The 18531-nt window shown below is 40.3% G+C and overlaps 1 protein-coding gene across 1 annotated transcript; it reads left to right on the forward strand.

Moving 5' to 3' along the window:
• The first annotated feature begins 1537 nt into the window (after positions 1-1537).
• ICOS (inducible T cell costimulator) lies at positions 1538-10755 on the forward strand. Its single transcript, XM_009491132.2, has 5 exons — positions 1538-1622; positions 6603-6641; positions 7591-7929; positions 9938-10050; positions 10666-10755. Exons 1-5 carry the CDS (start codon positions 1565-1567, stop codon positions 10753-10755), a joined length of 639 nt encoding a protein of 212 aa, XP_009489407.1. The 5' UTR covers positions 1538-1564.
• The last annotated feature ends 7776 nt before the right edge of the window (positions 10756-18531 follow it).

Genomic DNA, 18531 nt, shown 5'->3' on the forward strand with positions numbered 1-18531 from the left:
CAGGGTTTTGCAAAGATTTGAAGAGAGTAGCACTCTCTACCACTGTCCATGTGAACAGATCTATAGCAGTAGTAGTGAAAGAAATTAAATCACTTTTTGGGGAAGAATGAAGATCTATTCACACACTACAAAGTAGGAGTTAATCTGTAACCCAGTCCTGTTATTCACAAATTATTTGGTACCACTGCATTACCATTACAAGGACTCAACCCCAGGAGTGTCTGTCAGGCACCACTACTAGTCCTTTGTGTCTTCTCTTTGTGCAATCAGAAATGCTAACTGCATCTAATATATTAAACATGCTTTAGAAGCTCCTTTTCCAGCATGTTATCTGAGCTAAAATTAGTATTATAGGCATAAATAAATAGCCAGTTCTAAATGATTGTAGAACATGTTATCCCAAAGGGTCCTAAAATATTCCCAGAATACAGATGGATAGCAGGCCAGAATAGAGTGTGCTGCACAAAAGCAGGGAGAGGGAAGGAGAGAAACATTTGACCTAAGGCCCTAAGGCACTGGGTCAGATCTCCTCCTGTCACAGAGATGCATGAAGTTTCTCATGTACATGCAGAGCAAGCCTGACCTCCAGGGTGGAAGTCTTACATTAGAGTGAGCCTCCAGGAAGTCACAGGGCTGAGGGGATCCTTCTGCAATTTGGACATGTTCTTCCAATGGATTCTAGGACCAGGATACACAAGAGACTCCTACCCTACTAATGAACAGTTTCCACATAGAGCACGACCATCACCAGCTGAAACTAGTGGGGAGAAACGAGGTTGCCAGTTGCAAATATGCATGTATTGTAAGTTAATTTAAGGCACAAGTTGCTGACCATGGGCCATCTCCCAGATGAGCCCCCTTAGATTGGATATTAGGAAAAATTTCTTCATGGAAGGGGTAGTCAAGCTTTGGAACAGGCTGCCCAGAGAGGTGGTGGAGTCACCATCCCTGGAGGTGTTCAAAAAACATATAGACGTGGCACTTTGGGACATGGTTTAGTAGGCATGGTGGTGTTGGGTTGATGTTTGGACTGATGATCTTTGAGATCCTTTCCAACCTTAATGGTTCCTAGTTTTCACTTTCATTAAAAAATAATCCATCCACCAAGCCAAGAAACATGAAATTACTACTCTACCCTTAACTGGTTTAGTGGTGGACTTGGCAGTGTTAGATTAATGGTTGGACTGAATGATCTTAAAGGTCTTTTCCAACCTAAACGATTCTATGATTCTAAGTGTACTGTAGATGACTGTAGCCTCTATCGTGATACATTTAACCAGAAACAGTCTTTGCAGAAGTGAACATCAAATGTAATGTCAGAAAATCTTTCATCTTCTTGTCTGTGACAGCAAGCCATGAGGTAGGAAAAAAAAAAGCAGACTCCACAGGTGTGGGCGACAGCTAATGCTGACATAGCTATAACGTAGTCAGGGGTTAAATTAAAAAGTCCTTTTGATTATCATATAATTTCCCCCATTGCCCACAAACCACTTCCTTTCCTACCCATGAATTCTTCCCCATCTTCACAGCAGACAGAAGGCTGGTGCCTCTGTGTCAGACAAGCATGAAGTCGGTGGCTGTAACTTTCTGTGTCCTCTGCTTTCAGTTTGAAGTCCTGTATGGTGAGTAGCATTTTGGATTATTCTCCTTGGAGTAGATGTCTCTGTGGAATATAACCCACCCAATGACAGGAGACAGTAAATGAGGCATGGTAGCAAGGGGTTGGAGGAGTAGAGGTAACCAAGGGAAACAGCTGCAAAAAGACTGCTGTCAACTTTAATATCACTAGAGTTGGTGGAAAGAGTTCCTGCCAGCACAGGGCATTGGCTCTGGAACTAAAAAGTACAAGTTTTCATTGTTTATGTTCTTTAGCTCATCTGCTCAGTGTTACCCCTAGCTGTTTAGACAGTAGCACTCCAGCCAGCTTCCCTTGCTGGGCATAAGGTCTTATAGCAGCATGATGGTGAATGGCTTAATAAAAAGAAGCCAAGTTAGGCAGGGAATTTTTATACTATGAAAAATGTATATGGCATGGAAAAGTGTAGATGAGCTCATTTTGGTGCAGGCTTGAAATGCAGACTAACTTAAAAGGAAGCATAGCATTCCTAACGCTGTGTTTTGAGAAGGGGCACGGTGACAGCGCTGATCTCAGTCATGGATGTAGTGTTTTACAAGATTCAGTTTTATCACAGCTACGCGAAGTAAAATACCAGAGCTCACATTTATCTCTCTGAAACCCACATATTACTGGGACAGGATGGAAATATAGGTAATATCTGATTAAGAGTCTTTTTTTCATACATACACTGTCCAAGGATTTGGTATGATGCATCATATAAGTAAGACCTGAGATTTAGTGGGCACAGTTACTAAGCACCATCTAAAAATGTTCATTTGAAGGTTATGCCAAGGGCTATTGAATACGTTTGCTTCTGAAATTCTAGTGATACAGGATAGGTTTCAAGTCCCCCTGTAGAATTTAAGTACTCCTGAGGTTTCGTACAGAATTTAAGCTTTCATTTAAATAAAAACGAGTTTCCAGCTCCTTAGGTAATGCAGATACCCTTCTGAAGGTTAACTAATGCAGCGATAGTATACTGAGTTTTCAGATAGATTGAAAAGATGGGTGAAATCACAGGAAGGGGGATTGTGATCAGTATCTCTAAAGGGACATGAGCTGCTCGTTTTCTTCTTGGAAAGTTAGTCTTAAATCTACTAACATAAAATCCTATCAATTTTGTTAAATATTTCTCAGCTAGTCAATTTAGCAGGTATACTTGACAAGCATGCTTTTACATGTGGCTGGAGCTATCTAAAAGGCCATTCCTTGCGGGAAGAAATAGGCTGCAATTTTAAGGGTGCAAATAATTGTTCTATCTGATACCAGCATTTCTCCCTTCTTTCTCCCTTCCTTCAAATATGGAGGATAGGATTTGGGCAGGGGCCTTGGGAGAGGAGATGGCAGGAGAAAAAGACTGCCTGTAATAAGAAATGGTATCTCTCAGGTTTTTTACTTTACAGTGCTTTCAGCATAAAAACTACTAATTATTATCATTCTTGCAAAAAAGAAAAGGGCTGTAAAAGATCAGCTTGATGTAAGACACATTAGCATGATACTCTCATTTAGAGAACAAGTTAGCACTCCAGAAAGTGCTGCCAAGCACTGTGGCAAACGTTGGGGAGTAAAAGCAGAGTAACTTTGGAGATTTTGGCAGGGCGGGGGGGGTTGACTTAGCAATTAGCAAGCCCTACTTGTGATCTATGGAATTTTTTTTCAATGTAAATAGGTCACAGAAGGTGATATATGTGTGCGTATACGTGTATTATGATTTGATAGCCCAGCTGTGATAAACAAATAGTTTGTAAGAGCATGGAGCCTCTCTGGTGCCTGTAGGGGAACACAGGCAATGGGGTTGTGGAGTACAAAGCTGTAGGATTCCACAGCACTTGAGGCCCTTGCTATGAAACACTGCACATGAGCTTTTGCACACCAACATTTGCAAAGCATTATCACTGTTCACCCACAGATCTCCTGCAGTCAATACAGGAGGAAATCATGGTCATTTCTTAGAAGGGTGTCTGAATTATTATCAACAATGGGTGCTGTGTTAGTGGTATATTTTATAAGAGCTTCCATATTTCATAACATATAGAAATAATTCAGATTATAGATGGCTTCCTAGAACAGTTCTGGCCATTACTTGCTTTGCCCAGAAGCACTGCTTTCCTCTCTTAATCCTTGGTTCTTGTAAGATAGGAAGATGTTAGTTTTAGGCACATGACAATTGGCACTGAATTGACAGTGTCATCTTTCAGGATGCCTTGAAAGGTCAAAGCTATAGCAACTTAAAAACCTGTGTGGTTTCATTACGCATTTAGTACTAACAAAACAAATGTGCTTGTTTTAAGGCAGGGTCTGCACTCTCCTTGCTCTTCTTCAGAGGCAAACACACCCAAGTGAAATTATGGTTGTTCTTTTTATCAGTGAATTAGTTTTCTGAGAGCTGGGGCAGATAAAACAAACAGCAAGAAAACCAAGCAAGAATATTTTATCCTCCCACCCTAAACCCCAAGTTTTAAAATTAATTGAAAGTGGGTTTTAAAATTCTGTTAGGACCAAAATGCGTAATGGATTGGTGATGTTTGCAAATAGCATTGGGTCTGCTGAAGAGCAACCAGAAAGGTCAGAATTGCATTCCCATTAAAATGAAAATAACCCGCCTTCCGCTGGCCTCACTGTCCAAGCACACTACCATAGAAATTTCCAAACCTCTGCCAAAGTGCTTTCCCACTGCACTAAAGGTGAAATGGAGGCAGAAATGTACATGACCGTAAATACACAGATACATAGAATGTACACACGCATACACTTTCATAGTTTAACATAGCAAGATGTTACTTTCATATACATGTTCATCTCTTGGATTCACATCTGAACCACAATATTTGTCTTGACACTCTGCTTCACATGAGGTGAGGCAGGAATAACTCTACACAACTCCACGGTGTGACACTGCTATGAAACGAATGAAAGATTTGTTTCCTTTTGTCTCAAAACCCTCATATGCAATTGAATTAGCTCTTTTATGAAAAATACCGAGAAGGAACCTTAAGGCCAAATCTAAGCATTTTTACTACTGAACCAGTGAGATTCTTCTGTTCATTTCCAGCAATAGTGATGCAGTCTTTTGTTCATATTTTTTGAGGTAGTATTAGGGAGGTTTAGTGAATGGATCTTTCAATATTATTGGACATTTAAACCCCAGTTTCCTATCTCCCATCCCACTAAAGGAACATTTATTCTAACTGTAGCTTGGCAAATGAATCTGGCCATTAACCACAGAGTGTTACAAAACCATAGGATTACCCTGTTCTTGTAGCAGCTGTTTTCTTTCACCATGCAACATGCAAGTCATCAAGAACTGTTTCTTTATTTGACCTTAGCTTTCAGCTTTTCAGACTATATAGCATTACGAGGGCTTCCACTTTCTGTATCTCTGCCTTCAGCCTATCCAGACCTCTTTCACTGTGGGCTGGCAAGTTGTGTGTTTTGTTTGTCTTATCTTCACACCAGTGGTACAAGATGCCAAATACCTTGTCTGTTATCACACACTTAAAAGTCTTTAGAGAAGTACAGATATTAGAACTGTCACTGAATTAGATAAGGGTGCTGACTGTGCACAGTAAACCAGGAAGAATGTGATAACTAGGAAGAGGGCAAATCAATCAAAACTGGATAACAGTTTCTATTGCTTTCCAACTGAGCATCACAGACTATCTTCCAGAAGTCCATTAGCTTATGTGTCACACTAAAAATATTTTAAATTAGTATCATTCATTGACAATAGTGGTAATTGGGGAGCAAGAATTCAAAGAAGGAAAAAGCATGGACACTAAATGACTGCCTCCATCCAGAAAGAGTTGAGAGCATACAAAGGTACCCAAATGAGAATAATCTGTTCCTGTGCATGTGCAGGCTTGATGTCAAAGATAACAGGTGCCTTGGGAAAAAGATTATTTCTACTGTGTAATCAGTGCAATACCTGGCACAGTTGGGGACCTACTCTGTGTGGATCTAGACTACCATGTAGTAATAAGAAGAATAGGATGGTCCATCAAAGTCTTTAAGTATTTGCCCCATATTTCCTTAGCATCATAAAATCCTGATGCAGAGTATATTTCAGTCTAAGCAGCCTCTGAAGAACTTATTTAGGCTACCAGAAAACAGGAAAAGCAGATGCAGGTCTTTTTCTACTTGTCTGTGTACCTGTCTGTACCTTTAGTTTTAGGGCACTGCAAAAAGAAAAAATCCAAATGAAACACTATCAGGCTGTGCTATGCTGCCAGTACTGACATACAAAGAATTTCAAAGTGGTACATGCCACCAACCCAGCCAAGAAATCCTACTCTCAGTATTGCCATAGTGGGCGGTGATGGAGGCAGCAGCCTAAAAAAAAATCCAGAACAATTATTAAAAATGTGCCTGTCTCCTGTAATGGAGGCTGCCTATGCAAAATGGACTGAATACAGTTCAATAATCATTAAGAGAAAAAGTTGCTTCTGAAAAAGGAACAAAACCGTATGCATTGCTTGATGTATTGGAGCATTTTCCAGATATTCATTCTGGATATGCCATAAGAAGATGTTTTGATGCAGTGTTGAGCAGTGGGGGAAACAGAATGAACATAGACCGAAAAGGATAATGCTGGCTCATTGCAGACTCTGGATTCATGAGAAATAAAAAGTATGCTTTTTTATTTGGGGGCAGATTTCCTCAGTATTTGGGGGGAAATTTTACTTTCATCTCAGCTTCTGTTTATGAAGTATATCTATTACTTTGCAGAGGTGTTTTAAGAAACTGTAAATACTATATGTAAGATCAATATTAATTCTTGTTCAATGCATTTTCTTTCCACTTTGATTTTTGTATTTCATGCTTTTATCACATCATATGATTTTATAGTGTAGCACAGACAGGATCAGATAGGCTAATGATACAAATTAGAATACAAGTTCAGCATTTTAACATTGCATGGCTCAGCCCCTGTTCCTGCTTCTCTCTTCTTGAATTTTAAACAGGAAAACAATTTTATATTTTTCAGGAGTTGATAGCTGCTCACCAAGACCATGCAAAAATATAGGTAAGACACATTTGCATAATTTGGTTTATGGTTTTAAATGCCTTTCTAGATCAGAAAATACTGCCCTTGAAGAAAAAAGTTGTCATTTTTTTACAGCACACTTTAACACACTTTTGTCTGAGGGAGTTTCCCATGCTATTGTTCGCTGACTTTACAAAGTCAAACTGTGGGGTAGCAGGAGGCCCTCGGTCAGTTTACTTCCTTTTTTTCCTCCAAGAAATTTGCAAAATGAGACTTGCACAACATCTGAGAGTTTTTCCCACAGTTTTTGGGAAGGCCAAATGTGATTTTTGGATTGCCTGTAGGTGCATGCACAAAGTGATATTTGTCCTCTACTCCTCCTGTTATATTAGTGATAAAGGTGCTATAGCCATGTAAGTAACAAGGTTTAAGCTTTATTTCATGCCGCAAACCAGCACCTGCTCTAGAAAGGAAAGCTAGGTCTTGTGGTTAAGGCGCTTATGTAGGAGTTTTGGGTTCACGTCCCATTTTAAGTTTTCAGTTACATCTTTAGGGTGCTGATTATGAACAATAAAACACAGATAATTGTCATCATCTTTGTTCCACCTTGTTTTATCTACGAATAGGACAACCAGTCTGAGGCAGGGATTATATGTCCATAGAGTGTTTGACCCAAGGGGGCCTTTAAACATTATCAAGTAACTTGCTGATCCAATGCTAACAGTGACCTCTCCAGCCTTATAGCAGATTAACAGGCCAGGTCTTATCTCATCTCATTTATTTTCTCAGTAATGTCTACATGACCAGACTGATGCACTGGTATCTCATTGTACAGGCTGCTTTCTGCAGCCAGACTATTCTGAGTACCTACATGCCTTAAGTTTCAATCACATGGTTCACTTGCTTTGTTTAAATGAGTTTCTTAACATTTTAGGGATTCTTTTCATTGCTGTGTGAGTGACTGTACTTATTGTTTTTGTGTCTTCAGATCAGCCTCATGTCTCTGACCCACAGGTGATGGTGGAATTTGAAAATGGAAACTTCAAGTTCACATTCCCCAACCCCAAAAATGTGAGTGAGTTCAGCATGACCCTCTTCAAAGGGCATGAAAAGAAGGAGATCTGTGCACTCCATTTGAGTAAGGAGAAAGTTATCCCCAAGAGTAATGTTACCTACTGTCAGACAGAGCATTCAAATAGCAGCACCGCTTTCATTCTTAAAAACCTGGAAAGAAAGCATACCAACATTTATACCTACTGCCTGGAGATGTTCTTACCCCCTCCTTATATAGATTGCCGGCTGAAGGAAACCTATTTGTACATCCAGGGTAAGTTTACTTCTCCTCTCACTTCAGTTGACTGATAAGTAGACAGTGGGCGTAGCTATGCTGCAGTGAAAAATGTGACTAGAGTTTGCACAGGTATTTCCAAGACAGCTTAAAACTACATAGCAGGGGGCTGGTAACAGTGGGGCTGTGTTGACAGAGTGCTTGGCATGGCCTCCCCATATTTATTCACCTTCTTGGTCAGGTTTTGCAGGCCATGCTGAGCTCTGTATATTGTTGGTGGCACCCAAGCTAGCTAGACTACATCTTCTGGAGTACTGCAGTCCCACCTTTGCCTGCAGCAGAAATTTTCCATTGTCCATTTTCCAAGCTGCAGAATGCAAATGTTAGATTATTTCTAGCCAGGGAGAAAAATCCATTCTGAGAGCTATCCTCATGTGCCCAGGATAAAAAAAAAATCAGCTGTCAAACATCTGTGCTAGTAGTGGTATATGGAACTCTGATGCCACGCTGATGTGAAAAAGATGGCATTCATCTTGTTGTCCCAAACAGGGCTCGTTTACCCGGTGTGCAATAAGCCAATCTTCACACACTGAGATGAGGTATTGTTTTACTTCATTTCTGCACAGAGATGGGTGCTGGGTGGTAATTCCACAAAGCTAGCACACTGAATCATCGTCAGCCTCTATTTATACACATTCATTACCATATTTAATTCCCTAATACATATGCAGTGCTATGATTGGTTAAAACTTTTTTCACCTACTATTTAAATTAATGAGCGCTCAGTTGTCATTCAATTTGAGTCTGGTGTGTAATTGTGGTAGGGGGCTCATGAGTTGGTGGTTGCGATCTCCCCCTGCCGGAATTACCTTTCCCCTAATTTTCTTCTTGGCAGATCTTAAGTAACTTCTCAGGGTTTACTGATCAAATCAATAATACATCACCTAGACTTCTGCTCCCGGACAATCCGTCAACTTAACAAAACCATATTGTATGATTTAGTTAGGGTCACCTTAGACCTCTGCTCTCAGACAATCTGTTAACTAAGCGTAGTTAGGGTAGGACTTTACAATGGACATCTATAGCAGCATCAGGTTTGGACAACAACCTCTCTGAAGCAGGCCTTCAGATTTAGAGCCTTCTTAGAGCAGGAGATCCACAACTGCTGAGAATTTTTGGCCTTTTACTGAGAAAGGCTTGGACTAACTTCAGAAGACTTGCTGCACAGGCTTTAATTTTGAATTGCCTTTCACTCAGTGGCCTTTGGTATATTAAGCTGAAGGAGTTAGTAGTGTTTTTGCTCACATGCCTTCTTGGTTGTCCATATAGTTCAGTTGCAACATGGTACTGCCTGTTGTCCTTCCCTTGCTATCTTTTCCTGTCTATCGACACCAGGACTAAACAAAGATAGAAGCTGAAATGATCAGGCTAAAATTACGTGGTTGGGTCAAGTTATCCCTCAGCCTTCTGTGAATTTAAAAGAGCTTCTCAGAATCAAACCATAACATCCTTTTTTGTCTGCAGTGTTTCCCAAAGCTGTCCATTTCCATTTGTATGGATAGCCAGATGCTCATAGCTATTGCCATATGTTTCATGCCCTATCATATTTTCTCCCACATCTGGGCAAGAGTAATCTTGTGTCCCTCAGCTTGCTTTCCTATCCAAACATGACTGCCAAACTCCACCCTTCTTTTGACCAGGCTGCCCCTTAAATCACCTGTGGTACTCACTGAATGTAAGCTTAAGCCTTGCTCAGATCTGAAATACCATCATGCTCTCAAGCCTGGCTTTGTTTCTTTTCAGTCTACACTTTCAGCTCTGTGTACCAACAGTTTCACCTCTCCTTCTGGAAAACTGCAACATTCTGTTTCCTCCTGAATACACTTTTCCAAGATGGCTTTTCACCTCAGGAAAATCCTTCTCCAGAGCTCACTTTTGCTATTTTATTGATATGAAATGAAGAGGGGAAAGAATTTGAAAAATTATCTTGGGGGGGAGGGGAAATACAAATTATCAGTAATGACTTTTTTTGCCTCCCCATCTCCAGATAAGGAAGACTGCATTTCACTGGGACTCATGTCATGGTTAATTATTGGCCTGATCATGTTTGCCATGATTTTCTGTATCTGCTGTGTCGTAGCCTGTTGCTTAAGGAACAAGGTAAGCAAGTCTATGAGATTCTGCACAGCCCTCCTTCCAAGGTCATGGATGGTGAACTTGATTTAATGAGATTTAGAGGGTGGGACAGGCACATACTCACTCAGCACGTGATGTGTTTTTTGACAAAGAGACCAAGTTGTTAATTTACTGCTGGAAGGAATCCAGTCATTGACGACAGCAGCTCAGATTTAATTTTTCTAAGACAGAATTGTTTATTGATTTAAAGGATGGGAATCCAAGGAAAGAGGAGAAATGCTGCACAGGTCAGCAAAATTACTTTGGTAAGCAATTCACCTGATTGTTTTCTTCAAGAAGGGGAAACAAATCATCCGTGGAGCAATTCCAGCTCTGTTCTGGAGCAAAACCACTTAAACAAAGAACAAGTTGGCTCAGGAAAGAAAGGAGACCATGGACATTAGTTATTCTTTTGGACAATGCGTGTTTTTCATTTTTGGTTTGTTTTATTCCGTTTTCCACGTGAATGCCTGTCTATTCTGACTTTAATATTCCCACTGAAAACAGTCAGAGTAACTGCTCTTCTTAAAGAAAAAAAGCAGGAGTGGCGGAGATCAGTGACCACAAATTAAATTAATGGCATTTTCTCTCTGTTTGCAGAATCAGCAGTGTGAATCCAACTCCCATGAGTACAACAGTGAATACATGCCCATGGCAGCAGTGAATGCAGCTAAAAAAACAAGAATCTGAGGTTGTATTAAGCCTAGTTGTACTTGTACCTCTGCTTGTATCTGTTGCAAGGCTTTCTCTGGGCGGGAAAGGGCTGCTTGCTGTGTCTCCCATTGATTCTAGGTGGGTGGGTGAGATTGTTACAATAGCTTGTTAATGGAGTTCATGCTGCCATGTAGCAGGAAGAGGAAATGAAAAACAAAATCTCTGGAAACCTTGTGAATCATAATGGTGGGTGGGTTCCTAGAAATGTGACTGCTTCACATCCATGCAAAGTAATGATCTTATGCTTGAGGAAGAGATGTGAAACTGTTCCATTCAGATTCTTCAGATGATGCATGGTACCCAAAATCTCTCTGAGGAAGTTATTTGTTAGATTTAATGAGTGTTACTGGCTAAGGGCAAATAATCTGTAGAGAATGAGGAACTTCCTAACTACTTAAGCCCTTGCATAGGTAGCCAGAAGCAGTCTGGGATACAGAACAGAAGCAGAATTTGGACTGATTCAGGTATATGGGAGTTGCATGTAACTAATTCTTCATTCCTATTCCAGGTATAAGTTGCGTGTGGCATGGAAATTCTGGCAGCAGAGGTTTCCAGCTACTTGAACGTGGACAATGGGAAATCAACATTTCCTCGCCTTTCCCAGCCTCCCTGAGCTCTCATGATTGTCCTGTGCTCAGTCATGAGACACCCACTCTAGTACTGTTCTGAGCTGTGTTTTGCTCTAGCCTTGTGTGTTAAGTGGCACACTGCCTGATCCACTGACTTGTACATGAAGTGCTAACAATATGTTAAAGATGTCAGCTTTTAGTTGAAGAAAATGTAGTGAGTTTGCTTGAGAGTAGATTCCTGTAGTGCTGCTACAGAGGAACTTTTATTTTCTACAGTCTCCTTTATGACAAACTTTCCACTGGGGACAAAAAAAAAATAGACTACCTCCAATGCCAATCCTTGTGGCACAGCCATGAAGCACCATCGATGTATTGCACATGCCCTTTTGTTAGGGCTAGTTTAGCCTGATGCTATCAATTCATCCTCAGATTCACTGTCAAACTTCCTAGCACCACTCTAGGAGAGTGTGGTATGCACACATGCTCTCCTGCACCAAGCTGTGGGACAGCAGGGGAACAAAAGCTGAGAGAGGCAACAGAGACTTCACTGTGACACAGTACCTCAGGTATGCACATCTGCATTTCTCGTATTTGTGCTATCAATACATCTTTGCCTTTCACACCTTGGGGCTCCTCTTATTTAATTAAATTCTGAATTCTTTTACTAATAGAGGAATATATTACTTTCAAGACTGCAGTTGTTCTTTAAATGAGTTGAAACCTGCAGGATCAGTCCCTAAACTAGGAGGCACAATCTCTGCTATTCACATGTCTTGCAGCACAAATACAACACAGTCCATAAGGCCAGTGTATTCATGGACTCTGCATTGCAATTATCTTCCTCTTGTGGTTTGGCATGAAACCTTTACCACTTCCCCAGTGGGTTCAGGGGTTACTTGACCTGCCTTAAATTGCTCAGAGGCTTCAGTATGAAAGAAATCATCAATCCTTCATGCTCCTTGTGAAATCCATCAAAACTCTGACCATAAATGACCAGGAATCCAGCCTGGATATGTTGCCAGACACCATTTGGATGCTGGAAGCAGAGTGGTGCATTGATTCTGAGTCTCTGTAATTCATTGAAAAAACAAATATTAGTCAGAGGACACCACTGTGAAAGATACATAGCCTGCTTGTGTGGCAAACAGAAGGCTGGTTTCAAATGTGATAGGGCAAATAGGGACTGTCAGGCATGAAGAGGACATAAGCCGGTATGTCAAGAACAGGGTTTTCCTCAACAAACACCTAAATATATAGAAGTATCGCAGACAGAAGGTGCAAATTGTTAACTGTGACATTAAGCAAAGGGGAAATGAGTAAAGCATCAAATGAAGTGGGGACTGCCAATTTCATAGTGGGTACCCTGCTTAGATAACCAGCTCCTAGGCGAGATGTAGAGGGGCACCCTGGTGTGTTAGGTAACATTACATTCTCTCCTGTCATTCTGCCACATAACCTTTGCCAAATTACTTGACCTCCCCAGCAAACAACTCTCCTCTGTACATCCACAAATACACTAATTTCACCATTTAAAAAAATATTGGTGAAATTATTGCCTTTGAAAATGATTGCCTTTGAAAATGATTGCCTTTGAAAATTATTGATGAAAATAGCTAACCTCTACTAGCTATGAGAAACGCTGGATGCAGGATCCTATGTAACAGTGGAGAGTCCTATGCCCTGGAACTTTTCACCAGACTGAGAAAGAAATTCAATGAATAAAGAGTTTCTGAAAGAAGGAAAAACTTGAGGTTTGCCTTGAGATGCTGCTGGTTTATCCAAATGACGATTATGAAAGTCTGAACAGGGCAGTTCAAAATACATACATTCTACTCTGGAAAGATAAATGATTTATACTCATTGTGACAAAGCTTTTGGAAGTCTCAGGTTCCATCACTGCTTTCTTTTTGGAAAAATAGATTTTTATTCTTAATAAAACATTTTTTTATTATGCCACGTGTCCACAAGAAAGTTCATGCATGTATGCATGTCGTGTGAAAGAAATAAGCTCTATAAAATCCACAGAGCAATGGGGAGAGAGTATGGGGCAATTTATCCCTGTATAGCATCGTAGTGGGAAACAGGAAAAGGACTAAGGAGGAAAAAAAAAAAAAATCATAAAAAAGTAAAAAACAAAAATTCAGATCTGTTTCTATGCAGTGGGGTAATGACACTGTTTGGATCTGGTTTTTTCCTTTTGTTTTTGTGAGAAAGTCTTTTTTCATATTGTTCCACCTCTTCTTCCTTTCTTTTAATCCCTTTTACAGCATACAGATAAAGTTCAAGATTATTTTGGGACATTTTTCAGGTTTTCTTCTGCCATTCTTGAATACCTCCAAAGTAAAAGGAGCTGGAAGAAGATAAAGGATGGCAGAATGAGAAAAAAAAAAAAACCCAAAAAACTATGAAAAAAGTAACATGAACTGAGTCTATAGACTGTGTGACAAGAAAGGATTAAAATGAAAGAAAACAAAAAAGGAGCCAATAAGAATAAACAAAAAGCCTGATATTCTAACAGGTCAGCATTTGAAAAAGTAAAAACTCTCTTTGGAAACTCCCAGTTTTGGGAAAAGACTATTTTAGCAGGAAAAAAAAAAAAATCAGCCAACTCTTCTACAAAATCCACTTTCAAGACAAGCAGAAGCATGAGTAACATCCAGATAACATCCAGAAAATCAGGGGTTTGAGGGTAAAATAAGCTACTAAGACACAATCTCAACTTAGTTTTCTGTTTGCTACATAATGGTTTAGGATAGTAACAGAAATTTTACAATTGTACAGCAATTCATGAATGGGTTTCTACAGCCTGTCCCTCTCCATCTTTGTCTTCTATTGCTTTATGGGGAATATGACTGGAAAAGTATTTTGAATAGGGCTTTTCCAGGAGCTGAATCTCTAGCAACAGTGTTCATGTAAAACCAGTTTCTGTCACACAACGTGTAACATAAGATTCAGTATCAGTAAGATGTTTTCATCCTTTCTGATTTATCATTGCTATAAGTCGCCCCACATGTATTTACACTCAGTAAAGCCCTTTAGACCTTCCCCGTCTGTGTCAGTATGGAGTGTATGAAGTCAGTAAGTCAGTAAACCAAATAGGTAGGTATGGCAAAGAACTACTCATAATCTCCTTGAAGGTTAAGACCTGAAATAAAAATTTACAACTTGAAAAAACTTAATCTTGCGAAACAGATAGTATGATCTAATGTGAACACGTGAAAGATGTTAAGGATGACAACTATGGCTGCTATTCCAAAATTTAAGGAAGGATAAATCACAAGAATATCATAATTTGAACAAACTGCGTATCTTGAGACAGTTTGAAATCCAAACCTCGATATGTATTTTGCAAGCTTGTCTTCCAAGCCTGAATTATGAATCCAAATCTGAATGCTCTTGGAGTTTGATGATTAGATTCAAGATTGCAATTTTGTACCTAATATATAGCACTGGGAATGAAATGACACTATTAAACGTTGTGGGTCATTTTCCCTTAATACAGGTATTTTGTTAACTTCAAAGTTCAAATAGTTTCAAATTCTGTCATACTTCTTAGAGACTTTTACAAACTTTATTTAAGGCTGGGGAAAAGAGGCTCTTGAATGAGAGTAAAGCAAACAAATGAATCAAAATGAGGATCTGTACTGAAGATATCGTACACCATTATTCATAAAGTGTTTTACAATGTGGAGAGTCCCTTATGCGCGTGAATCTGTAAGTTGCCATGCAGAAGAAAACGGCAATAATAAAAATAGAAAAAACACAGCTAATTGAAATTATTTAGTTTAAAATAAATACAGTCAGTTAGTGGGGACTTCTGACCATACAAGGTTTACTGGGGAGCTGGATCTAAGTCTTTGCCTTTGGTTTGACTTTAACTGCAATCAGACACTCCATGTACCCAAGTCCCTTGAGTTGTCCAGTCCATCATTGCTATAGCAGTCTACCCACTGTCATAAAAATCTCCCATCTCCTTGAGAGATGAAATTTTGAGGTTTGTATTTATGTTCTATGATTATGAGTTCAATGCAGTGTGGGGGGGTGGTTGGAGAAGAGGGAAGAATAGGAAGGATTAAACAGCTTTTCTGGCAAAATGAACTGGACAGGTATGAACCGGAGATATGAAGAGGAGGTCATGGGGTGAACTTAGTCTAAATGAGTATGCCTGAGCTATTTAATTCCTCCTGGGAGTCATAAGATCTTATATGGCTTGAGATCAATTTTTAAAAAGAGATAAATCAGCTCTGATTATCAACAAGTAAGATTTAGCTGCTGCACACATCAAGCATAATAATTTTTAAAAACTGCAAACATTATCAACTTTGAAATACCAAACATCTTCCACTAAATCCTGCATCAGTGCTCCCAGTTTTTAGTATACTGTTGGCAAATCCATCACCAATGATATTTCATCCTCTGTCCCAAGGCGCTGCAGGAGCAAGTTTCACTGCAGCTTATGTAGTTTGTTGCCATGTCTCAGAATTGAGGCCAGGATTTAATGTCTGGATTGTGCAAAGACTTGCAAGGGGGTATTCCCTTTCCCCCTGCCAAGAAGGAAGGTTCATTTGCTGTCTTAGGGTTCTTCTGAAAAAATGTCTGAAACACGAAGAAAAGTGGAAATGATGTTAGCACCAGCTGATGAGAAGAGGAGGAAGCATATGGCCTTCCAAAGGTGGCAGTTTAACTGAACATAATCTACAGAGTATGAGAACTCTGCATAGGCTTTTCAGGCTACTGAGGCCAAATTTTGGAGAAGGAAGCTCAAAACTGTGATTCTCAGACCTTTTGCTGGCTACGTTCCTCCACAGAATGTAAGGTGCTTGTGTTTGTCTATTCAGTCAAATAATATTCCCTTTGTAAGGCAAAAAAATGACAGGATTTGCTCATTAAGGGTCTTTTGTGCCTGGGTGAAACAAGGGGCATTGTAGTAAGCACCTGGTTGAGTGCCAGCAGAAGTGCCTATGTTGATCGTCCTACCTATGGATCCTCCTGTTGATCAGGCTGGCATGGGCCACACAGCTGGGCAGGACTGTGACCATGAGACAAAGGGACAACAGAGTCTCACGAGGGTCAGAGCTGGAATCAGAGCTTAGTGCTGCTGCTCTCATGAAACTGAGATATACCTAGGTGTCTCTTACTAGCTATTACATCCTTGAAAGCCAGACCAATGCTTCTATTTCTGCCCCTTTTCCTGGCTATATCCCTGCTGTTCAGTCACAACCAAAGCTCCATGGAAATCTACCTGATCCCATGCCCTGGTTCCTCTTAAGGCCTGTGCTTCAGAGGACCAGCCTGGACTTTCCGTCCTGCAGCATGGGAAGCGCTCTGGGGCATCAGGCTGTTAGTGCAGGACTTTACAGTAGCTCATCTGTGCAGAAAGGGGAAGCCCAGGGAAGATGCATGGCAGAAGCCCCTGCTTGGTTATACAGTGGTCACGAAACAGAAATTAAAGAGATTGCCATGGTCATGTTAGAGGGATGTGTGGGTTCCAGGAGTGTAAGGAAGATAAACTAAAGGATTTAGGATTTGCGGAGTTGCAATACCTCATGACCATGACGCAGTCCCCATTTGCAATAAAAGATTGCAAACATTGCCTGTGAGGACAGGTAGCTTCCAGAAAAATACCTGGCATCCACCAAGTTGTTTGACAAAACCTTAGCCACGCAGTAACCTCTATGGACTACAATAGACTAAAATAAGCAACTCTTAAGGCATACTGCCAGAGCAAAAAGTGTCTTTACTTCCAAAAAGTTGTCGTTTTTTTACTCAAGGGACTGACTAAAACTTGCAGCCAGTGAATGAGGATCTCTGTCGTGGTTTAGCCCCAGCCAGCAACTAAGCACCACACAGCCACTCACTCACTCCCCCTGCCCCAATGGGATGGGGGAGAGAATCGGAAGAGGAAGAGTGAGAAACACTTCTGGGTTGAGATAAGAACAGTTTAATAATTGAAATAAAGTAAAAATAGTAATGATAATAATAACAATATAATAATGATAATAATAATATACAAAGCAAGTGATACACAAACCTATTGCTTACCACCTGCCGACTGATACCCAGCCAGTTCCCAAGCAGTGATCTCTGCTCCCTGGCCACCCACCCCCCCCAGTTTATATACTGAGCATGACATCATATGGTATGGAATAACCCTTTGGTCAGTTTGGATCAACTATTCTGGCTGTGCCCCCTCCCAGTTTCTTGTGCACCTGGCAGAGCATGGGAAGCTGAAAAAGTCCTTGACTAGCATAAGCAGTACTTAGCAACAACTAAAACATCAGTGTGTTATCAACATTCTTTTCATACTAAATCCAAAACACAGCACTATGCCTGCTGCTAGGAAGAAAATTAGCTCTATTCCAGCTGAAACCAGGACAATTGTTACCCACAGCTTTTTCTTCTGTGAAGGAGCTGATCAGGCCCTGACAGGGACACCCTCTGCAGTCTGCAGCAGACTGGTCTGGCCAAGCAGCCATATGGAGGGAGTGCAAGAGCTGCTGATGAGCACCTCTTCATCTGTAGTAAGAGTCACCTTTTCTTCATTACCTTGTTTCTTTTTCACGCAGACAATGCAAAGAGGTATGAAGCATTTCCTACCGCAACATCTGTCTCATCAGCTTCAAAAGCTAAAGGAAACTCCATGTCCATCAGGAATCCAACCCAGATAAAACAAGTCTTGTCTTTCCTGCTAAGTGTGTTGGTGTTGTAAGAAAAAAGTGTGCTCTTTACTGGAAAACATAGATGTACTAAAGAAAACAGCCACCCATGTTGAATAGTGCCTCATGATTCATAATTTCCACTGAAAATTTGAGTAAAAGAAATATCCTCTTCGCTCAAGATGGTGAAAACATACATTTTATTTGGTGAGAAAAGAGGCCTCTATATGTTGTAAGAAAACTCCTGTCACTAAGCACAGTTATTAATTCAAAAACAAGTCTCCAAGTGACCCCAAACGCCTTCAGCACACAGACCGCATCTCTCCTTCTGTAATTACAACTAGCTGAAGCATCTTTCAGAGACCTGAACTGTGTTCCAGTAATGGTGACCCATTTCCCTTTCCATGAATAAACAGTGTTTGGTTAGTAGACACCAATAAAAACAGCTGTGAAGAAAAATATGCGCAGAAACGTTGCTACAGCTAAGCTAGCGGAATAAAATATATGCAGTGGATTTTTTTAATGCA

Source organism: Pelecanus crispus, chromosome 5, assembly GCF_030463565.1.
Source record: "Pelecanus crispus isolate bPelCri1 chromosome 5, bPelCri1.pri, whole genome shotgun sequence".
In the NCBI taxonomy this organism is placed as follows: domain Eukaryota; kingdom Metazoa; phylum Chordata; class Aves; order Pelecaniformes; family Pelecanidae; genus Pelecanus; species Pelecanus crispus.

Excerpts from the sequence above, each read along its gene's own strand:
- ICOS (XM_009491132.2), top strand. The coding sequence starts at position 1,565 with ATGAAGTCGGTGGCTGTAACTTTCTGTGTCCTCTGCTTTCAGTTTGAA. Across the intron at positions 1,623-6,602 it reads TCAGTTTGAAGTCCTGTATG|GAGTTGATAGCTGCTCACCA; the intron begins GTGAGTAGCATT and ends TATATTTTTCAG. Across the intron at positions 10,051-10,665 it reads CCTGTTGCTTAAGGAACAAG|AATCAGCAGTGTGAATCCAA; the intron begins GTAAGCAAGTCT and ends CTCTGTTTGCAG.